The sequence below is a fragment of the Pollicipes pollicipes genome, unplaced genomic scaffold (genome assembly GCF_011947565.3).
Source record: "Pollicipes pollicipes isolate AB1234 unplaced genomic scaffold, Ppol_2.1 Scaffold_7262;HRSCAF=8765_pilon_pilon_pilon, whole genome shotgun sequence".
In the NCBI taxonomy this organism is placed as follows: domain Eukaryota; kingdom Metazoa; phylum Arthropoda; class Thecostraca; order Pollicipedomorpha; family Pollicipedidae; genus Pollicipes; species Pollicipes pollicipes.
The window spans coordinates 9,222,999-9,247,271 of NW_023597055.1; the positions used below are offsets into that span (position 1 = coordinate 9,222,999).

Below are 24,273 nucleotides of genomic sequence, written 5' to 3' on the forward strand. Positions count from 1 at the left end.
ATGGAGGGCCTTACGCTCTTGTCGAGCCTCTTCTGATAAGCCGCCCAAGTACATTCCATCATTCGCGGGCCATTTGCATAGGGTCTTGGGTGCTTCCCATTGGAATGGAGGGCCCTACGCTCGTGTTGGCAACCCTATCTGTTAACCTGCTCGGGCACACTGGATCATACGAAGGCCTTCTACATTGGATCTTGGGTACTTCCTACTTGAATGGAAGGCCCTATGTTCTTGGCGGGCCCCATCTATTAAGCTGCTCGGGCGGGTGACGGATGGAGAGGGGGGGGGGGGGGAGGTAGGCACGGGCCATGCCCCCATAGACCATGCTGAGGGGACATAAAGGCTCCGAAGGAGCCCATAGCCGTCTGAGCGGACGCAGTTTTCTAGCAACGAAATCAGAACAAAAGTGGACTTCTTTAGGTCTACAGACGACCAAGAACAATTGCTAAGCAGAAAAAGCTAACTCTTTGTTGATTGAGAGGGTGTTGCCTGGGGAAATTTTGGGGCTCATTGCGTCGTCCAGAGGCATTACGCTGTTGGTTGCTCTAGCCCTTTACGTCCACTTGCAGGGTCAATCTGTTCGCTACGGAGCTTTCCATGTTGCTCTTGATCTCTGCATTTTCTCGTCGGGCCCAACACTGCTGTTGGTATGCTATCCGCTTCCATGAATGGACACTCGTTCCTTCCTCTTGCTTGGAGGGCCTTGTGTTGTTGCTTGGCTCTTATAAGGTGAGGTACCGAGGCACTCGATGCTCAGGGGCCCTCCACTTTGATCGAGGGCTCTTTTCCTTTGATTTCATTTGCGAAGGCCTCTTTACTCCTGTCCAGGCTCTTTCTATGAACCTTTCGTGCGCTCTTGATCGTACAGTCGCATTTATTCGTGGTCTTGGACATTTCCCTTCGCTCAGAGGGTCTTGTGCTCTGACCGGGGCCTTATATGTCAGCCCACCGGGACACTACCAGTCGTTTAGGGACCCACCACGTTAGTCTTAGGTTCTTTTTGCTTTCTCTAACGACCCTATACTTGTTGACGGAAACCACTTTATTGGCCTCCTGCGGCACCCATGATCGTTCAGGTTCCATGCCTATTGGTCTTGGTGCCTCCGCCTTAGAGCAGCAGTCGGATGCGCGCCGATAAATTTTTACGCGTAGTTGGCGAGCGTAATGTTACGTGCCGCCGACTTCGTATGTGTCATTTCCATTGGCTATTGAGCGTGTTACTCTTATATATTACTGCATCACGTTCTTAACATATTTTGAATGCTAGGATATTTTGTACTACTTTATAACAAAGGGAAAATTCTGCATTAGTCATCAGCCATCAGCTGATTACCTTCCCCAGGCGGCTAGCCGTAAATAAGCCAGGAATCGAGTCCGTGCTTGGCTTTGGTGGTTGTTAGCAGCTAACCAGAGTTAATTTTGCCTGTTGTTCCGAGTCACTTAGTCTCAAAATCTCATGATTTAACATGATCTGTTGAAAATGAATGAGCTCTATGCATCTGCATACGTAGCACGCCTAGCTTTTTAAGGCTTCGCACAGAAAGATGGGCTTCCGCAGTTATATATATATATATATATATATATATATATATATATATATATATATATATCATACACTGCTTGTCTTAAAACGTAATGACCGGAATGGAATGATATTTTTTGGAGGGGCCCCAAACTCTAGGGGGTCCCACAATGTTCCGTGCCCACCCACCCCCCTTTGGCGAAATCCTGCATCCGCCCCTGCTTAAGACATATATCAGATCGTCCCCAATATAAATGGAGAGCATGAGAGCAAAATGGAATTCCCAGATCGCTCGCATATACTAGACATTTACATCAGTCGCACTTTTGGGGGTGAATATAGCTAGGTGTAGGGGTACAGGATACCGCCAGGATATACAGCCAAGGGGCAGGCGGAGCTCGGTAGGTAATGGGCATGCATCATGTCGATTTTAGGCTTTTTGTCGGGAGTCGTTCATGGTGAAAAACGAAACCAATCCACACCTAGGGGGGGGGGGGGGCTTGGCTGTACCCCTGACTAGGTGTATGCATGTTAATGCAGTAAGATTGAGAAGTGTGTAGATTCCTACCCTCTTTTAAGTTATTCAACACCACATTGACTATTTGTCACCTTCGACCCCAAACCTCCTGATTTTGACAACACTTGGTGTGCGGATAGGGTCGCCTCAAAGATGATTACAAGCCAGTTTGACCCTAGGTAAATTCTGGACTTCAGGTTAGATGCTGCTCAATTCTAACATTTTGCAACAATCCAAGAACACCAATCCCAAAACATTTATTTTGCACAACACCATTATATGCATATGTTGATCAAAACGTTCTGAGAACGAATTAGGTATACAGAATTCTTGCATATCGGTGGATACTCCTTTTGTTTTGAACTGAATGCTCCTTTGAAAGCAATGCACATTCCCCATTCGTCCTTGATGCTTCCATATTGCTCCTGGATAGCGATTTCCTTGGGTGCCTCTCCAGTCGCTCATCCAGGCGGAGTCGCGCATACAGATTACGTAACCAGAAATCCGCCGAGAAGTGGACCGAGTCGGGCTCAAAGGGTCTTTTATGCCGAGGAGCTCTTGGACGTCGCAGCGCAGCACACGCTTTCTTATTCGGGGCCTTCAAACGCCTGCATTCCTGTTGTGTGCCTTGGGGATTTATGTAGGCTTATGTCTTGTTTGTTTTCTTGGTTTAGGGAGCTATTTTTGTACGCTCCAGGAGCCCTACGTGCGTCATAAACCGCCGAAAAGAGGGTACTGGTTGGCCTCCGAGACCTCCAGGGGGAGGAGGGCATGGCCGCAGAAGATTTCCTTGGCTATGCCACTATATAGTGTCAACAATCACAACCGCACCTTTTACCGGGCGTGTGGCTGCTTAAGGCTATCTAGAGGCCAGTGTATTTAAATCGGTTTGGGGGGGGGGGCATTCGACTCGTCGAGAAGCGAAAGACACGTAAATGGCATTATGCCATTTCATCCCAAGCAAGGAAGGGGGACTTTAAAAGCCTATCTAGAGTTAGGAATTAGTCGATGATCAAGAATCAGTGGGATTTGGGGCCATTTGACTCATTGAGCAGCGTGTATAACACCGAACTATTTTTATGTCAGTCGAATGAAAGGAAGGAAAATACATTTTTGGCACCCGACCATATGAGATTTTGACGAAATTTCGTCAGGTGGGCTTTCTCTATATATGAACACGATTCTTGGAGAGACTACAGGATGGAAGCTACCGTTTACTTATCGAAGACGTTTTCGAAGTGAAGTGAGTGAAGTGAGTATCGAAGTAATGTAATTTTTAAACGACCGTGTCCAAGACCTATCACAAAGAAAAATTATACAACGGAGTGAGGGCTCTGAAGCTCGGGCATATTTCGCAGGCAAATGTGTAAATAAATACAAAAGTATAGATATAGCTTTCCTGTTGTAAGTTTAAAAAATGGAGCATTTATTAGTTCATAGAGTAGCAAGCCTGATAATGATTTTCCGTTCTTTGTTGTTTTTTTTTGCACTAGCACCAACAAGAAATGTACTGGGTTTTTCACAGTGATCATCCAACGGACAACGAGCCGTTACGCCCTCCTGCCGGGGCCGTCCATCGCTGCCCAAAAGCTTCCACTCCCCGACGTCCAGTGTCTGGTGCAGTTTGAGGCGGCGCGAAAGGGAATGGGTGGGGCAGAGGGGTACAGGGGCCGACATCGACCAAGTGTGGTACACACAATGGGCTCATACGCACCGCACAACGTTGGCGAATTTGTTGGACTTGCTCGACTGACTTGGCTATGGGACAGGCGGCACCTGAACGCGGCACCAGGAGTGCATGTCGCAGGGCCTGAACCCCGCGCTAGGGCCGTTGCATTGATGTCTCACATCGTCAGCATGGGTTGCTAGGCATCAAATTATCACAGCTCCGACGTCGTATGGTTCATGCCTCCGGGGGCCCCACTGGGGGTCAATAGGTATTCAAAGCCCCAGGGTGCCGCGGAACCATCTGTCGGTTTCTTCAATTTTCTGCTTCTGTAGGAGCCCACCCACCGATAATGTCGTTCCGCAGCCTGGTTTGTGGGTCACCGCGCGCCGGCGACCGGCCGGTCTTGCCGCTGTCTGGCGGTGGTCCTATAAACACGCGTGTATTCGACTGTGTACATCGGCGGCTGGCCCGATCATGTAAACGTGTGTCGGCTCACTTTTTGTCAGAGTGCGCGCTGTATAAACAGTACGCAAGGCGACTCTGGGTGTACCACAACACTGGACCGGCGCTGGGAATTCCAGCGGCTGGAAGTCGCAAAAAAATTAAAGCCATCCGAAGCTCGAATAGTCCTGAGCGTGCGTGGGTTGCAAAATGCCGCTCATGTTTCTCAACATGAGGCATGCCAACTTTTATGGGTCTAAACTGAGAAACTCCGAAACACCGACCCACCCGAAATCACCCAATGCTAATCCTGCTTCCGTCTTCCACAAAGAACGAGTGTCGCCGCCCATGTTTTTCGGCTATTTTTGTTGGCACTTCGTCGGTCTGTGGGCCCAAATGTAGCATCTTTCATCCGCAGCAGCTGGTTGGCTGGATAACTTGCATGTGTGCGTATATATATATATATATATATATATATATATATATATATATATATTGTCGTCTTGTTTTACATTACATCGATTTCATATGTCTTACATTAATATTGTATCCTTCCATCCCATATGTATTTATGTATAGTGCCATGCAAATATATAGCCCCAAATCACAGCGCTGACAGAAATGAAAGTTGGCATAGCCAGCAAACATGTTTGTTCTGTCCTTAACGTTTTTTAGCATGGAGAAGTCAAGATTCATTCAAGCATCATTTCATTCGTACTGATATGCGAGGCCCAGTCTGCCCCATCAAGCGGAGCACACGCACTCTTTGCACGCCAGGCTTCGATACAGGCTGCGCGACAAACAACACGGCTAATCAGGCCAGCTGCATACTATGCCCTGCCACCTACGTGGGAATTGCCAAAGCCCGCTGAAAACCTTTTCGACGTCGCCGTGCCGCGCTCAAGGTTATCAACACCCCGTTTGACTTCATTTCCGCTTTCACGTCACGGTTTTGATGTCGTTCCCTATTTTCGGTTGTCGGGAAAAATTGTGCAAACGTGATGACCGTGTCGGATGAAAACTCAAAGACACCATTCATATTCGGGGCATGAAATCCACCGTGAAGAGCAACGTAGCCACGTGATCTGTTCTAGAGCTAACACCCGGTTTGGCACGAACGTGATGGGCATCACAACGGTTCTGTGATATAACGTAGTGCGCATTCGAGTTTTTCTTGTAGTGTCCGTAGCAAATCTCTGCCCTGCCCTTCGGTGAAAAGGATGTTTTCATAGATAGACAGTAGTATTAGCCCTATTCTTCGGAATAAGCAGGAGAATGGAGATATAGTTCGGTTGATATTTCAGCAACATGCCTTTATCGAAACAAAAGCAGAAGAAACAAACTTCTGCTTTTGTTTCGATAAAGGCATGCTGCTGAAATATCAACCAAACTATATCTTCATTCTCCTGGTTTTCTCCGAGTAATAAGGCTAATACTACTGTCTTAACTCCGTGAATAATGCTTCTCGCTAATGTACTGAACAACTTGCGTAATTTTGAAAAGGATGTTTTAGTGAACTCGGGAAAGAGTAAGTGTTGGGACGGTTTATTTCACTTTCGTGATGCTTAGTGTGTTTGATGGATCAAATAGTTCTGTCGCCCGCAGAAGGCTTATGACCCAAAGTATAGCGACATTTTTTTGGTCTCTTAATATTTTCGCGCTGTTATAAGCCTGCGGTCAAGATGTCTGCTCAGGAGTAAGTGTGAGATCGCCTCAGACGAGGATTAAGACTGGTAAGAGGAATGTTTTTCGTTAGTATCAAGAGGGACATAGCGGCATGTTTTTGTGCAATTTCCATTTCATTTTGAAAGCTTTTTAATCGTCAAGTGAACCACCACCTGAAGAATGGCCCGCTAGGTGGCCCGACAGCTTGTGGAGAAAACTATGTTTTTTTTACTCGTAATGTCACACGGACAAGTAGATGAGACGTAGCGTCTTAGCACATCTATTTAGAAATGGCAATTTTACGAGGAAGTGGCTGGTGTATCAACATGAGCAGCAGAGGGCCTCTGAGAATCACGTACAATGTAGCGAGGGTGTAAATCTCGCGCCCTGCCATCTAAAAAAGATGTCCCAAGGCGGACAAATATTCTCAATGTGCCACTTACATGATATTCTAAACTGCTTTCTTGACTTGCCATCCTTATAAGTCGCTGCGGTTATATTCAGATATGCGGAAATGGGAATACGTCGTACTCTTGACATGATATGCCACACAATACGAATGCAAGGTTTAACCAGGCAGGTTGTTTAAAATCCACAACTTATGATGCATAAAAAGGCACGCGTTTTCCGACGCGAAAACCGCAAAGTGTTTCACATCATACCAACCATTGAACATTCATAACAGCCTTGACCTGAAATGAGCCCGTGCACTCACTATTATATTTGGTTCGGAGTGGATCTCATCATGCATAAAAAACTATTCGGTAGTATTATTTTATTTTGTTTTACTGCCAATATATCGCAAGCGCATCGTCGCCAGTTTTCGCGCATCAACTATAGCTTCACTGCCCACCCTTCGTGACTACCGTGGTCACTAAGTCACGATCATCACAGGAGATGTGATTCACACCTTTCTCGTAATGCGGGTGACATTGGAATGATTCAGCGTTCTCCAACAGCGAAAGCAGGAAGGCCAGGTAAGGCTGCTCCAAGTCGTCCATATCCTGGAGGCGACGATAAAGGGCACGTGCATCTAAATGTTCAAACTGCATTGCAGCTCTACGTAAAGTGTCGCTCTGCGACATCACAAAGCTGGCGCTAGAAACGGTTGGCTTTGTTACTTAGTTATTTGTATCAAAGCCCTTCCGGTCACTCATGGACATTTCAGGCCCATTGGATGAAGAAGAATAGATAACGGTGGGACAGGGCTACATGCACCTGGGAACGACTTTCGGGGGGGGGGGGGGCACTGTGCTCAGACGGAAGTGCCACCAGTTTTCGTTTCTGTAGGCGTTATGAAAGTTGACATCACAGGGATCAATATAATACCCATTTTATTGGATTTCTCAGATAAACGAAGGAATGCCAGGGTTTCCCAATTTTGACCTTACATTGACCTGTTGAGATCAAACTAAATGACTCAGAGAAAAGAGGATTGCAGATTCGTAAATAACAGTGGGTTTGACTTGGAAAGACTGCTTTAAAGGTCTCAACTCGGCACTGAATTCAGTGGGAAACTGCTGTTGGAAATTTGAACTCGGCACTGAATTCAGTGGGAAATTGCTGTTGGAAATTTGAACTCGGCACTGAATTCAGTGGAAGACTGCTGTTGGAAATTGGAGCTCGGCACTGAATTCAGTGGGAAACTGCAGTTGGAAATTTGAGCTTGACACTGAATTCAGTGGGAAACTGCTGTTGGAAATCTCGACACTGAATTCGAATACGAAAACGGCGCTAACTTGACGGAAATCACCAGCTGGCACTTCGGCGGGCTCGTGGCTGGCACATCCAGCCTGCCCCGGACAAGCGGTTCGTCGCAAGAATGCAGGACAAAGCAGAAAAGGCGATGAACGGGCGGATATCAGAGTCGGGAATAACTGCACACGCCGACTGCTTCCTTCTGACGTTCCCACGCCTTGCACCGGTCGCTACAATTTCAACCTGACCTCTCAACTGCGGTTTGCATGGCATGCACCGGTCGTGCCCCTGCTCCACCCCTGGTGCGTCATCAACCCAACCTCGACCGTTCCGCTCCGCAGTGAGCAGGGTTTTCCGAGCTCGTGACCGCCCCGAGCCAACGTCTGCCGTTCTGTTTATGCGGCGGCCGGGCGTCCCCTATAAAGCGGGCGGCGTACGCCCGCCCAGCCCGGTGTGGACTGCGGCTCTGCTCGGAGCACTGCAGCAGCGGCGGCGGCAGGATGCGAACCGGGGCCACTTGTCCTATGCGTGGCGGCGCTGGTGGTGGCGGGCTGGGCCGAGCCTGCCGGGCGCGTGGCGCGCGGCCTCGGTGGGCTGCTCTCCGGCGAGCCGACCTTCGTCGACCCCAGCGCCGATGAGTCGTGCGTCTGCGTGCCCTTCTACCAGTGCGAGGACGGCCGGGTGCTCACCGATGGTGCTGGCCTGCTCGACGTCAGGTCAGTGGCACGCTCGGGGCAGATGGTCACCGGTCAGCGCTGGTGGATGGCACGCTCAGGGCAGATGGGCACTGGTCAGCCGTAGTGGGTGACACGCTCAGGACAAATGGGGACTGACCGGCCCTGGTGGATGGCACGCTCGGGGCAGATAGGCACCGGTCAGCGCTGATGAACGGCACGCTCAGGGCAGATGGGCACCGGTCAGCCCCGGTGGGTGGCACGCTCAGGGCAGATGGGCACCGGTCAGCGCTGATGAACGGCACGCTCAGGGCAGATGGGCACCGGTCAGCCCCGGTGGGTGGCACGCTCAGGGCGGATGGGCACCGGTCAGCGCTGATGAACGGCACGCTCAGGGCAGATGGGCACCGGTCAGCCACGTGGGTCACATGCGGTGTGGGGCTGTCAAGGACAACCAGGCGGGGATGTGGTCACCGGACCTGCAGATAAGTTAGCGAAATCTGTGGGCCTGGGTCGGGGTTCTGGGGTAACCTTGAATAAGCAGCGCTCATGTACTCCCGTACTCTGGCGCATTTCGACAATCGTACCCGATCGCGGAAATTCCCTGGCATCCCAGCATCTATTCGCCGAATCAGACGCATATATAATAACAATGTTATCATGATCTCACCTGATCGCCAGCCAGAGTCATCCACCTGGCATTTGTGAATTGACTGATGGCACCATAAGTCAAGGAAACACTTAAATTGTCTAAATTTGGGAGTGACTACCGTGGTTTCTTTATTACGCAATAATGGTCGCGTAAAATTATAACTACAACAACCGATATCCCACGAACTCCAAATTCTTATGCAGAATTAACGGTATTCAATGTACTAGGAGACGCTCGTTAAACGACGCTGTGTCTAGCAACGATCATGTTGACGGTGCTCAAAATTTCGAGCTGTGCTACATTCCAGGTCAGGGAAACAGCATGCCATGTTGGTTCAAGGTCAGGTCATCTTATCTGGCTGTTTTCTACGCTTGTATTCCACCATAAGAAAGTCATTTGCTTGAAAATGGGCTAGTTGCACCGATTTTTTCATCACAAGCAGGCTAAGCAAATAAGTTTGGTTTGACATTTATAGGCTGACCCCACATGAGCACTGATGATAGTCTGATGTAGTCCGGTATGTTTGCCTGGCCCTGGCTGGAAAACAGCCACACCAGCTGATGCATTACATCAAAATAGTCCAAAACAAGGACGCTTGATTGTATACTACTGCAAGCAGTGGCAAATTTTCGTGCAAGCCTTCACTGAAAATATCATAACTCGGTTAACTGACCCAACCAAAATTGTTCTGCGCTATGTATCAAATAATCGCCTGTCAGGTGATGAACAACTAGTGGGCCAGCCATCCACATTCCGAATGTTACTCTTGGGACTCATTTCACATATGTCCACATTTTTTCACACATTTCGGGTCATACTTACCAACGAGGTCACGGGATGACCACACGGCTGTTGTGAAATGCGACATAGCTTACACAACCTTGGCGTTTTCCAGAACCCTGGGGTTTGTGATGAACCCGTGTAAATATATGTCATTCCAAGGCAAAGACCACGCGTGGCAGATGATAACAAAAGATAGAAGGAATGCTCGTCAAAAGTGGGCCATGCGACGGTGTGTTACACAAATTCATTCCAAATGTGTGCGCGAAAGATTTCGCATTGATTAGGTGTTCTATTGATCAAACGAAACGCCAAAATGCTTCAGATATTGACGCTGAAACCAAGAGCATTCCTCTAAAAGGAACTTCCAGATCCATAACGCGTACTGTGAAAACGAAACGCCAGTACATGGATTCTACAAAGCGCATCCAGATTAGCGGCACACACAGTGAAACCAAACCATCCCTCTCCACAGGTTTGGCCCCAGGAAGAGGTGCAAGGACTTCAACATCTGCTGCAACGTGCCCAAGGACAAGATAACGAAGATCGAGTCCAAGCCGGGCATGGAGAAGGGCGTCATGAACAGCATCAGCGACGGCATCCGCGACCTCTTCGACGGCGGCTCCCCCGGCTCGAACACGTCGCCGACGAGCGGCCAGTGCGTGTGCGTCTCCTACTTCCTCTGCGACGGCGGCACGATGGCGCCCGAGGTGGCCTCCCAAGTGGACATGCGCCAGACGTCCAGCACGGGCCGCTGCAGCCACGACAACGAGGTGTGCTGCGCCGTGCCGCGCAGCCCGGTGCTGCCCGACCAGCCGGCGCAGAAGTGCACGTGCACCAGCCGGGCCTACTGCGGCCAGGCGGACATAGTTCCCCTGCGACCGGGCTCCACCCAACCGCAGTGTCGCCTTGACGAGGTGAGGAGCGCCTGCGGCTTCTTGATATCCGGGATGTCGGGTGCAGGGGTGAGAGGCGCGCTGGCAGTGAGCTCTCTCTGATGGAGATGGCGAGCCCACTGGTGAGGAGAACGATGGATGACTCTCTCTCTCTCTCTGGAGAGCACTATAGCTCAGAGAGAGCGCGCTTGCGAGACGAGCGAGGAGAGAGTAGCGAGAGAGAGAGAGAGAGAGAGCGCGGAGAGAGAGAGAGAAGCGAGCTAGGCGAGCCTAGAGAGAGAGGACGAGAGGAGACGCTAGAGAGAGAGCTATCACTCTCCTCTCTCTCTCTGCTCGATGAGCGAGGTCTCTATCTCCTTCGATCTCTCTCTCTTCTCTCTCTTTTCTCTCTCTCGCTCTCTCTCTCTCCTCTCTCTCTCTCTCTCTCTCTCTCTCCTCTCTCTCTCTCTCTCTCTCTCTCTCTCTCTCTCCCTCTCTCTCTCTTCTCTCTCTATCTCTATTCTCTCTCTCTCTCTCTCTTCTCTCTTCTCTCTCTCCTCTCTCTCTCTCTCTCTCTCTCTCTCTCTCTCTCTCTCTCTTCTCTCTCTCTCTCCTCTCTCTCTCTCTTCTCTCTCTCTCTCTTCTCTCTATCTGTGTGCGTGGGTGTTGGGCGCAGCGATTTTGAATTGAGAGGGGCTCTGGCAGCTCTTATTGTTTGAAAGGCTGCTAGAAGAGTGTCCTTGTCTGGAAGGTCATCACTCAAGTGGCACACATGAGAGGCTGGGACCGGTCTCTCGCTGGTAAGATGCTCCGTACTGAGGTTCACATGTAGGAGATCAGTTAAGGGGGTAGGTAATTCGCCTCTGCATTTGGTTTTGAACTGAAATGGCCATCTTGGAGATCATTTGGTGCAGTTGTCTGCCCTGCCTTTCTTAAGACCTAAACCATTCTAGTTTCTGATCGATTCGCCCGCGAAAATAGAGAGACTTTACGATGAGAGTATTTCACGGTCACCTTGGCATTAATGACGTCATAATAATGTCATTCAAATCCTGCCGTTCCATACGCTTTGCGGCGTTCAAGGCCAAGGATGATATAAAAGTCGAGTCATTGATATCTGGCGTTCGTGAGCACAATCTCTAGATACAACGGCGGTCGACTGGCTCTCAATCAATGGTGTGCAAGTTGCGATGGCATAATCAAATAATGACGTATCGAATGGCATTTTAACTAAACAGAGAAATTGTGTTGCTCAGGGTAGTCTTATTCATTTGAAAAGTTTACCAATACTTCTGAGTGAGCTTGTCTCATCACATCTGATACATACTTCAACATTTTCAAATGTGGAACATTCCCTTTAAAGACTGCTCACTGGTGGCCCGCATTCCCTCGTCACGAAGGACGGCACCACGTGCAAGTCACTTATCTGTAGTCATTTGTCGCCCAGTGGTCGATTATGCGAGGTGAGCGTTACAACATTCGTTGCACGCCTCTCTCAAGGCCCGTCCTCTGCATGAGTTCACCGCTATGGTTGGACACTCCGTCACTGAACAGCTCACCATATCGGTGCAATACCACCGAGTACGCGCTCCCCCCCCCCCCCCTCCTACGCTTAAATTCTGCCGTTTTTCCCAGGTTTGCTGCACGAACGCGCAGCCGGCGCCGGGCGGCTCGGGGACCTCGGGCGCGCCCGCGGGCGTGGTGCCCGACACCCAGCGGCCCGACTATGACGTCTGGAAGTTCTGCAAGTCGTACCCACTCAGCGTGGCCTGCGCGCACTCCCGACGGGTAAGCACTGGACGCTGGGCGCTGAAACTGGCCGGTGTGCAGCGACGGTCAGCGGGGCGCTGGGCGCTGGCTGGTCTGCAGCGACAGTCAGCAGGGACGCTGGCCGGTGTATAGCGACAGTCAGCAGGGGCGCTGGGCGCTGACTGGTCTGCAGCGACAGTGAACAGGGGCACTGCCCGGTGTACACCGACACACGGGAGGGGCGCTGGGCGCTGGCTGGTCTGCAGCGACAGTCAGCAGGGGCGCTGGGCACTGACTGATCTACAGCGACAGTCAGCAGGGGCACTGGGCGTTGGAAACTTGACGGAGGCGCCGGACTCCGGTGACGCCCAGTAGACTTGTGCAAGGAGTTAGAACGCAAATACCAGGGCGATGGGCGGATAATTGGACTAACGATGCTCACCAGACAAGTCTCAGGCGGAGGGCATGCAGCAGGCCGTAATTTACGCCGATAAAATGTCTTGAGGATGAGAACAGCTCGTGAACATTGAGGGCCGTCAAAAAAGTCATTGTTTTGGCACTAGAACGTCTCTTAACCAGACCTCTCGATTACACTGGAGGGTGGTTAGCTCAGCGCAAGAAATCGAACTCATAGCGCCGAAAAAGGCGCTGATCGACGATTTACTTATATCAAATATATTACGTAGCGGGAAGCATACGCGGGACTTTGTCAAAGCATCGTGAAAAGCACGCATGCAAGGTTTACTGTAAGGAGCTGTTACGTGAATATCCATATTTTCATAACACTATTTTTGCTCGGATTATGTGCCTGGGGGGGGGGGGGGGAAGGGATAATTCACTATTTTGCTAATTTTACACGTTGTTCACGTTTATCTTTACTGGACGTAAGAAACGTCCGCTGGTGCTCAAAATTGACAAACGGGAAGACTGGCGTACAAATACGTACTAAACATGTGTTGTTGATTTCGGAATGAAGTGTGTGAGCGAAACTTGCTCCCTTGTTTTTTTACGCGAGGTAGTAGACATAGATTTTATCCCACCGAAAATCACCTCCTGTCCGTCGCAATTAAAAGCGATCCCTGGAAGAGTGGGCTGACACCAATTGTTAAGTTACAAAATGTCAATCGCGCACTCAGCGGGGAAATCTTGGGAAAAGGACGCAAGTTTAAAAAGTTGGTTGTGTAATAATCATAAGCTAACGCGTCGTACGAATGCATATTTATAGGCAACTGCCATAACGGTCATCATGATAAGCAAGCGAAATCAAGCATGTTACGACATGCGCGATATGGTAGGCGACCACAAATCAATATGGTGTACGATGTAAATTTCAGTTTTGAGGTCAATTTCACGAAAGCTACAAATGTTGCGAAAATGCTAAAATCGATATGCTGATGTAAAGATTTAGAATAAGCACAAATTATTGCGTTTCACTAGTTGAGAACAACGTGATCACAAATGTTTAAATGACGTAAGAAATCATATGATTACTGAGTGATGATTTCATGTTATCATAAGGTATCTATTTCACGCACCAGTAAATTTATAAACAAATAATGACAACACAACATTTGCGAAAAGGAATATATATATATATATATATATATATATATATATGTATATACATATTAATGTAGATACACTATGTCAAAACGGAGGGTGCCTCGACATGTTTCACCAAAGAAGCTGAGCTCTCAGGGACGTCAAGAGCTTCGGGTTCTAAGCAGGCTGCAGGGAGTTTGGATCTGAGGTAGACTATCAGTTAGATGCTTATCTACATTGGCATGAAGAATGCAACGTTTAGCGCCCGCCATAGCCATAACGCACAAGGGTGAGGGCACACCGCCACAAACTACACCGCTGCCTCCCAACGGTCCCCCTGGGTCAGCCCCCGGCAAATGTCCCTCTCAGTGACAATGTCCCTCAAATGTCCCTCAAATGTCCCTCTGGGCGGAGACACTTTGCTCCCGTGACATTTTTACGTCAACTGCAGAACGGCCGACACTTTTCAGCCTGGTGCTACTCACGCCTTTATCCCACATCTACGTCAAAGCTATCCGACAATTTTAGGTGTCAGGTCATGCCGGATCAATAACACAGAAGTTTTAGGTATTCCGCATCTCACTGGAGGTGGTTGAATACGACACTTGCTGATCATCCAGTCCCTATTGTTTTTGCATTCGTACCTTATTACGCAGCGTTGCCGCTACTGAAGTCCAGAAATAAATTTTCCGTCATAGTTGGCCGACCTGTTGAGCTTTACTTTCATTCTGTGATGATATGTTCTCAACTTGTAAGAGGTATTGATTTCATTAATCTGAAGACTTGACTTTATTAATCTGAAGACTACAAAACGCACTTTACACGCACGGTTGGCTTGTTTTTACTCTTCATGAGACCTAACAGCGTTGTGTCCTCATCTGCTCGTGACATTTTACCCAAATAGCTATCTAACGTCACTGCCCTAACTTGAACCTTGAAACGTAAACTGGCTTGACAACTGGTTGATCTCGGTCAAACGCTTGCAGCGTATAAGTATGGACTGAGCACAGTGCTGCACACACCTAACTCGTTCAGTTTATAGCAGATTGAAACGATGGGGTCAACTGTACATGACAGTAAGATGGCGTCATGTGACCTTGGCCTGAGGTCAACTTAATAAATAACATTACTAAAGTTATTTGTTTTAAAAAGGCACAGACACTTTTTGACGGCGTTTCACATATATTTTTGTATACATCTTACCCCGGACAGCAGGGGGTAGTTGTCTACTCCCCCCACCCCGCCTCCTTCCTCCTCCGCCAGTTTTAGGTTGGTGGGATCTGGTGAGGTCTTCGGCAGTGCAAGGGTTAATGGCTCATACTGGCCGCCCGAACATTATCTTCTTGCCAGGTCGGCACGGAGCGAAACGTAACACCTTTGTCCGAACCGGACCATGCATAGAGGAGGGGAGGGGGGGGGGGGAGATATTTGGCTGATGTGAAGCACTGGCGATGACTCGGTTAGGAAAGTCACATAATTGATGAGTTTATGTAATTCACTTTTGTTGTTTCACCTTCGCATAGGGCGATGATACAAACAGATGCTTACCTTTTGTCCCGAACTTTGTCATGCCTACCCATATGCCTTGTTTGTTTCGGAACAATTTATATCAGTTTGATGAGCCTGTGTTTTGCTCCTAACGCGTCCTAAAAATACCTTTCTTAGAATTACCTCTCAACAAGGCAACGAGACCAAATTTGAACACGTTATCTGCACTTTATGCCTCTAAATTCATCCAGTTTCAGAACGCCTTTTATGACAGCGATATGCTAAAACGCTTGTAATAACTTGGGCACTATTATTCGACTACTTTCATCTGCAAGGCATCGATGCAGTGATCCGGGTCATACGCAGTGATCACCGCAGTTCCACTTCCGCGGATCCCTTGCCACGTGTTCTCACCGCTTCTTAGTAATACATGCACCGTTTTTTTCAACCGATTACATGGACAGTGCACGTTGTGACCGACATTGCCAGAGGTGTCGAAAGGGTGTCACTCGACGGCTTTGCCGCTCGCCAGACGCTGATGCTTTTCATCACTGATTTCAGCTTAATGCTCGTCCCACACTTCGGGAGTCGGCGTACTTTGATGCCGACGCCGACGCCAGGCGGCTCAAGTAAGTAGACTTATGCATGTTGATACGGAACACTTATGAATGTGTGAGTACTTGCAACATTCCTCATTTCCTCCATCTGCACGGCGTAGCCCGGGGAAACGAGCACTGAAAGTCGTTACAGAGGGGAACTTGCGAAGGAGAATGCACGGGCCTGCTTTACAGTTAAAGCTACCGGCAAAGCCACATCTAGCAGATGGTGGGCAGTCATTACCTGTAACGTATTTGAAAATAATGATTTAATGCTAAGGTTACGGCGCTCCCCTCGTAAGCGTCTCTGCTATTTATGATTGGAACCAAGGTCCTCTGATTGCGAGTCCAGTACTCTACGAACTGAACAACAACAGCCCGGCCGATTATTCCATCCGTCACTCGGATACCTTGCCCCAGCTCTTTCGCAAGACGGCACTGTCTACACTGCGCAAGTTGTGCACTAGTCCGAGCGCCATGCTGAGAGGCACGATGCGATGCGATGCGATGCTGGATGCGTATCTTAAGAGGCGCGTGATATCATTTGATCCTAAAGCCCAGCACCTGAAGGTGGCTGAAACCTACAGGCACTCTTCAGCACTGAGCGCTGGGGTAAGCACTGTTTGTGGCCTACCGACGATTCAGGGAGTTCGCGAGGCAGCAAAGCAGCGAGGGACGACTGAGGGGGTACTGTTCCAGGTATGAATGCCTGAAAAGTGACATAAGCAGCTGCAAAATCCCCACATGAAAGTGATAGCCTGGGCAGGAGACCTGGTCTGGAGGTCTGGACGCGTGGTGCCGCCACCGTGTGGGGCATAGGGAGAGATTGCTGTTGTATATACAGACGCCGGGAGAGAGGCGCCAGCCCCTGTTGCCGGGGCTCTGGAACCTGTCCAGCCCACGGAGGCCGAGCAGAAGCGCCGGAGCCGGCCCACGGGGACCGAACAGGACCACCAGAGACGGCCCGCGGAGGCCGGGCAGGACCACCAAAGATGGCCCGCGGAGGCCGGGCAGGACCACCAGAGATGGCCATATGAAAGCCAAATTTTACCCATGACAGACGCCGGACGCGCCCCTGGCTGAGCCAGAGACGTGGTGTAAGTGTATCACCACAGAGCTGGTCTTTGCTCCGAGCTTCCAGTTACGCACGTTTCGAGCCCCAGTGGCGTAGCCAAGCAGGGTGCCTTCGGGTCCTGACCCATCTGGACGTGGCGAGGCCACCTGGGGACAAAATCCACAGTAATTCTTGGGAGTTAAAGGCGCCTCTAGTGTAATCATTTAAAAGCGGATCCCGAGGAGTATCACAAAGGGATTCCAAGCCTACAATGATAGCGGATCCCAAAAAGTTTTACAATCAGCGGCCAGAGCGTCCACTTTGGCTGGAACGGTCTCAACTCGACCCGATTCGCCCTCTTCCTGGGGCGAAATCCTGACTAGGCCTCCGCCAAGGCCCGGCCTACAGCCGGGCCGGGCCTCTTGTGGCCTTGTGCCGGGCCGCACAAGGCCACAAGAAGAACTTTGATTTGTATGACATCGGAGGAGCCTCAGTCGTGATGTGGGGGTTCTGAAAACGTCTGCCGTTTCCATATTTCAACCGCTGAACTCCTTCACGGAAATCCCAGTACGCAGAGCAACGGCAGACGAGTCGCTCAAAGAACAGGAAATACATGCCGATGATGCATGCACGTGATTAAGCGATTCCCTTGCCAGCGGTCTACTGATTTCTCTGGAGTATATTCCAGACTGTTTATACTCCATTCGACGAATTTGGTCCAGTTAGGCGAATCATTTCATACGATGGCTTTGATTGATGCCAGAACACATGACATAATAACATCGTGGTGTTAGTGTGATGTAAGAGCCAGACCCGTTTCTAAGTTGAAAGCTGCGCATATCTTCCCCGAATCTACATTGTCGTGTGACAGATCCCTGAATGAGAGCTGCTGCGGCTCTGACAGATCCCTGACTGAGAGCTGCTTCCGGCTCTGACGGATCCCTGACTGAGAGCTGCTCCGGCTCTGACAGATCCCTGACTGAGAGCTGCTCCGGCTCTGACAGATCCCTGACTGAGAGCTGTTTTGGCTCTGCGAGGCCCATGCGATGCGCGTCAGATGATCCAGCGCGTAACCACTCAGATGATCCAGCGCGCGACCACTCAGATAATCCAGCGTGTAACCACTGAGATGATCCAGCGCGCGACCACTCAGATAATCCAGCGTGTAACCACTGAGATGATCCAGCGCGCGACCACTCAGATAATCCAGCGTGTAACCACTGAGATGATCCAGCGCGCGACCTCTCAAGTGATGTGGCCGTTCCACAGGTCTGCCATCGGCTACTTTGACGCCACGGACGACGAGCTGATCGATGTCCTGACCAAGAGAACCTTCTCCGAGAGGGCACTCATATCGCAGGCTTACTCCAATCTCTATGGCAAGGTCAGTCTCGTCCAACACCCTGCGTGAAATGCTGACCTTCCTTTGGGGCCCCGGACGTTTTTCAGTTTGATCTTTGCCCACGCGCTGAAGCACGCGCTGTAAACGCGACGTGGGTGCGCTATTCGCTGAAGGCCTTGCAGTATGTGAAAGGAAGCTGTACTTAAACTGTCGGAACGAACGAGCGATCAGATTTGTGATCTGACCTGCTTGCTTTTGGAGACTTGTAGGCTGTATAGAGAAGCGAAAATCAGAAGAAAGGAGATCGGAAGAAGAGTTGGGAATGCAAATTTTTGGCGTTTGCCATCATCAGGCATTATAAAGGGGACAGAAAGGAGAAGGGAAGAAACATAAGCCTGGCACGTCCCCTACCCATGCAACAACTACCTGTGCGCGACTGGCGGCTGCAAATTTCGCGCCTGTTTGACGCCGGCAGCGACATCTATTGGTGGCCTGTTGGTGAGATTGAGTGACAATAGATGGCGCACGGTTAAAAACCACGAGACAGTGTGTTAGGCTTTAACAGTTGCCGCACATCATCCATCAGATTCCATCTAAACGCCATGTGGTTGAAGGGAGTCATCACTAGATGGCAGCGCCGGCGTCAGGCAGGCGGGATTTTGTGAGCCGCCAGTGCAGAGCGGGCAATCTCAGGGCTAGGATACGTGTCCTGCACACTTTTCCTCTTCTTTTCTGTCCCCTCTCTACGTGACCGATGATGACGATCACCAAAACTTCGTGTCTCTAGCTTTTTTTTCTGATTTTCGCTCGTCTACCAGCCTGCAAGTTTCGAACGAAAACAAGTCAGTCTATCATGACATCAGGTCATTTATCTATTATAAAGAATAATGACCTGCATCGATGTTGTGATCCAAGCATCCACTTATTGGATTCAGGTACAGTTTCATCTGAACCCAAAAGCATGCACGCAGCTTCACCGTTCACCCTTGGTTGAGCGGACGAAAGTTGGTTCAACTTCGACAGCCCGACTGTATATGCCGCGTTCGGGTGTTCAATCCAGCTGCCAATTGAGACTCAAAGTCGAACTCCATTGACAACCAGTCAGTACAAATGTGTCAACGAAATGTGTGACATTCCTCTGAGTAGCCCCTCCTCATCCCACTTGTTCCTGCCACGCAGAACCTGTACAGGGACGTGACCAGGACAACGCGCGGCCACTTCGAGAACCTCATGCAGGCGCTGCTTCGGGGAAGCACCTACTACGAGTACCTGGCGCAGGAGCTGCACGACGGCATGGACCGCATCGGCACCGACGAGGACACCGTGCTGGAAACGCTCATCAGCAGCACCAACGACGAGATCAAGATCATCGCGCCGCTCTACTACGCCAGTGAGTGGGGCGCGGGAGAGCGCTCAGCCTCCAGAGCCGAGGCCGCTGTGTCCGGACGAAGCGCTGGTGCTGTGTCCGGACGAAGCGCTGGTGCGCCACGGGCGTTTCGCTCGCTCCTGCCTTCGCTCTGCTTTTGTCGCGGCGTTAGGTGGAGTGCTGGGGTTGCAAGTGACCTGGCAGGGCACGCTGTCTCCGCACCAGAAGCCTCAGGCAGGCCAGTGAGGCGGACCGTGGCGGTCACACAGCCTCCCCTAGAAAGCTCTCGGCACGGCGTGCTCAACGCTGTCACCCCCACACGAGCTCAGAGACAGCATTGAGGGCGTCTGCGTGTGTCACCGATTGGCGCTCACCGAACCATGTGTCACCGATTGGCGCTCACCGAACCAAGTCGAAGAAAACTTTTGTGTGTAGTCGGTTAGCGCCTACGCTCTTGAGCCTAATAACGACTCTATCTGATGTGTATGTTTGCTAGCGTTACGTGATCCACTCCTGGTGCTGAAGGACATGCAATGTGCGGTGGCCGTTCGCTGCAGCTAAACCCAACAATGCACTGTCTGACGCGGTGTCACTCCTCAGTCGAGCAGGACACGCTGCTGGATGACATCAAGGGCGACTTCAGAAGCGACCTGGAGGACATCCTGGTAACGCTCGTCAACGGCAGCCGAGACAACAGCTTCAAAGTCAGCAAGCAGCGAGCCAGGGAACAGGCGGCTGCTCTTTACCAAGACGGTGGGTCTGCGGGAGTGGTGATGGCTGGGGATGGGGGCGGCGGGTGTGTGACACGCTCAGCGGGCTGGAAGCCTTCACTCGCATTAACAGGTATGTGTATATATATATATATATATATATATATATATATATATATATATGTATATATATATATATACACATATATGTGTATATATGTATGTGTGCCTGTTAACATACATACAACAGGTTTTATATATATATATATATATATATATATATATATATATATATATATATATATATTGTGTGTGTGTGTGTGTGTGTGTGTGTGTGTGTGTGTGTGTGTGTGTGTGTGTGTGTGTGTGTGTGTGTGTGTGTGTGTGGTGTGTGTGTGTGTGTGTGTGTGTGTGTGTGTGTGTGTGTGTGTGGTGTGTGTGTGTGTGTGTGTGTGTGCGTGTGTGTGTGTGTGCCTGTTAACATACATATAACATGTATTAATATATATATATATATATATATATATATATATATATATATATGTATGTATACTATAATGTATGTTTACATATACATAAGTACATCATATTCATGAGTTGTGATGAAGCGTCTGAATAGTCATATGAGGATTGCGAAGAAGTGTGTTTCTATGATAGCACTCCGATAAATAATCTGATGGTAAACCGACGCATGCCACCTTACCCATGGAACACTCAGTTAATATTGTCTGTCCGTGCCCATACCCTGTAGTAATGGCGCTGAGACTCATGAACCAAGAGCGTAACAGCGTTGAAGGCGGCTGCAATCTTCGTCTTCCTTGGACTAAATATCAGCGTCCAACGGCTAAAAACTTACCTGGATATGCAGACAAAGGTTGCAAGAGGCCACCATCTCAGAGCATTGCTTCACATTTGAAGCATTGCCAAATGCTTGCTTCCACCTTGCTAAGTTTCAGCCGTGGCTGGAGGACTGGAATCCGCTTGAATCCGCTTGAATCTGGAATCCGCTTGACGTGACGCCCTATCGTCGGACATGGACTCGATTCTAGTGTTGGAAAGTATTTTAAAGCAGTCATCGCATGCCTGACGCTTGTCGCCACATGTTTATTGGTCATTTCTAGGCGAGGCCTCTAAGCGGCTTTTTGATTTCCCAGTTATTTATCGCGGAGCAAGGCGATAGCGGTGCGCTTACGTGTGCGCAATGCTCTTCGCAGTTGCACTGAACAGCTCACATAAAACACTAAACTTTTTAAGGTTTCCTGGCTCTCCCTGATCCAACGCCAATCTAACTCACCAGCGTTCTTACTCTGACGGTCCCGTGACTTCAACGGCAGGAGGAAAACCGCCTCGGTACCCAAGAGGAGACGTTCAAGTACTACCTGACGCGCGAGAACTACGCGCAGCTGGCCCTCATCTTCTCGGAGTACGAGCAGCTCGCCGGACAGTCCTTCACCGAAGCCCTGGAGAACGAGTTCTCGCGTCATGTCGAGGACGCCGTGCTGGCCATTGGTAAGGCGATGGAGATAGTTCAGCTGGACCGACTGACATCCTGAGAATCTCGTTCAGCCCTCGTCTAGGGGACTTGATGTCAAAGTACGCAGATGTGAAAGTACGCAGAAAAGATGTAAAGATGTAAGCGATATGGATTCCCTAGGGGGCCACCGAAAATCCTGGCGTGATTATACAGCATGCGGGAGAAGTATCCTCAGAAAGCATAGGGGGTCGTATCGACCCCCCCCCCCCCCTTCTATCAGTGCGAGAGGTAGAATTGGAGCTAAGTGATAGACATTAATAGGAGGGCCAGAAGTCGCGGCTGTTCACAAAGGGAAAACCGCGTTATGCCTCAAACGATGCCTTACTGCTTTCACAACTTGTCAGTTCTTCGGCCTCTAAGCAAGACAAGCGAAGAGCAGGGCATAGAGCCAAACCAGCCCTCCTCGTTCCGAAATGGCTTGCCAGTGGAAGCCATCAGCCAATCGCCGGGGAGGGCGGCACCCAACCTAACTTAACCCACCCCTCCCCTCGCCGCAGTGGAGGTGACCCGTAACCTGCGCGCTACTTCGCGCTGCGCCTGCACGACGCGCTGTGGGGTCGAGGACCGCCTCAGCAAGGACGACAGCTCCCTGATCCGGATCGTGGTGTCGCGCGCCGAGATCGACCTGGCCACCATCGCCGAGGAGTACAGGCTGAAGTACGGCCGCGCGCTCGTCGACGACATCGAGGTGAGCTTGGCGGGGCCGCGGCGCGGCACCAGGACGCGGCTGGCGCCCCACGCCAGAGGTCGGCGCTGTAGGAAGCGCCGCGGTCTTAATCGGGAGACTCGAGTCGCATCCTATCTCACTCGTGATGGGACAAAAGCGGTTTATAAGCAGTTTTAAAACAGTTCTAAACGGTTCTAAAATGGTGTATTCGTAGTACGACTGAGCAACATTGGTGACATTTTCGCGCTTGCTGTGGTATGTGAATCTCGCGGGGACTCACGGAGTTATTAGGCCACCACGGACTTATACGTAAAGTTTGCTACAGTACTACAGTACAGTACAGTTTGCTACATCGTAAAAGGTCGAACTGCCAGAGGGCAAAAGGTTACCAAAACACAATGGAATTCATGCATCTAGTGAGGTTATATAGATGTGAGGATAGTCATTTTCCTCCTAAAGTTGCCGTCCATTTCTAACGTTGTGATGCTCGCTTCACTGGCATTGGCTATTAGCTTTATTAAGGTCTTTGTTTTACCTAATCTTGTACCCATGCGCTCTGAAATGCAACATAACATTGATCACGAAGTGTGCTGTTAGTGCCAAATGCAGCTAAGCTCAGCGCAAAAACAAAACATGGCGCAAACACGCTTGCCTGTGAGCCAAATCGTACATTCTCTCTGTTCGTCACCTCGAACAAAAGCCACACCTGATTTCATAGCCAGCTGAGCCCAACAGACCACGCCTGCGTCGCCTTCTCCTACTCATATCCTGGATAGTTTCCGCGCTCAGCGGGGACTCATATCGTTGGTGTCATTTCACGCCCTCGGCTGACCTGACGACCCGGCGATGCTTTGTTTCAGCTCAAGTCCACTGGGGACTATGAGGAGGCGCTCGTCTCACTCTGCGGCCGCAGCCCCAGCAAGTGACTTGCCACCAACGGACCGATGACATGCGCTGTGGCTAGTGACGATTCATAGCCAGAAACCTAAATGCGACCTGTTTTCCACGCGCTATGCGTTTTCTGACAATATCACAGTATCAAACAAACCTGGCCAATATCTGATTCTTGTGGAGATTACAACGATCCGCAGTCTGCGCCCAACGTTTTTAGGTCGCGCTCGCTTGCCGCGTCCTTTCTTGCGCGGATTTGGCAATGTGAAGAACTGTAGAGACTGATAAATAAATTGATGTATCTGGGCGTCCGAGTGATGTAGCTACGTTCCCTGATCAGAGCCGGATCCAGCTATCAGAACCGACGTCCGAACGTCAGCTCACTAACAAACGTAAATCTGTCCGTAGGACTAACATAGCTTGAAGGTTTTAGCGCAAGGGACCAAAGCGTCATTGTCCAGCAATAAACAGACGATGCGGGACAGTGCACTGTGTGAGTTAACCGTTTTGGGTGATCATATTTTTTTCATATTTGGGTGATCAATAAGACGGCTCGGTAACACATACAACAATGCATTGTTACCAACACGAGCAAAGTATTAAGTGGATGTATGACGTACTTTCATCTTATTTTTAATAGAAATGCTTCAGAGAACATTGGCATTACATCTCACCGTTTATGAGCCATGAACTTCTGATGGACATCCATTTCGTCCAACGCCAATCTGGACCGGCCATCCTTTGGAGATGGCCGTCATGCCCCCATTTTTCGGAAAACGCCACAGGGTCTTCAAGTCAAACTCAGCACCTTGCTCCTAACCCGAACCGGGGAGCAATTTAACAC

General features: G+C 50.0%; 1 protein-coding gene across 1 annotated transcript; it reads left to right on the forward strand.

Moving 5' to 3' along the window:
• The first annotated feature begins 4,054 nt into the window (after nt 1–4,054).
• Nucleotides 4,055–23,738, forward strand: LOC119113395 (annexin A3-like). The gene is made up of 11 exons (XM_037237717.1): nt 4,055–4,072; nt 7,957–8,225; nt 10,091–10,532; nt 12,126–12,278; nt 15,831–15,898; nt 18,189–18,303; nt 19,441–19,651; nt 20,228–20,397; nt 21,672–21,846; nt 22,369–22,559; nt 23,399–23,738. The coding sequence occupies exons 1-11, from the start codon at nt 4,055–4,057 to the stop codon at nt 23,462–23,464; spliced, it is 1,878 nt and encodes a 625-aa protein (XP_037093612.1). The 3' UTR covers nt 23,465–23,738.
• Nucleotides 23,739–24,273: the final 535 nt, after the last annotated feature.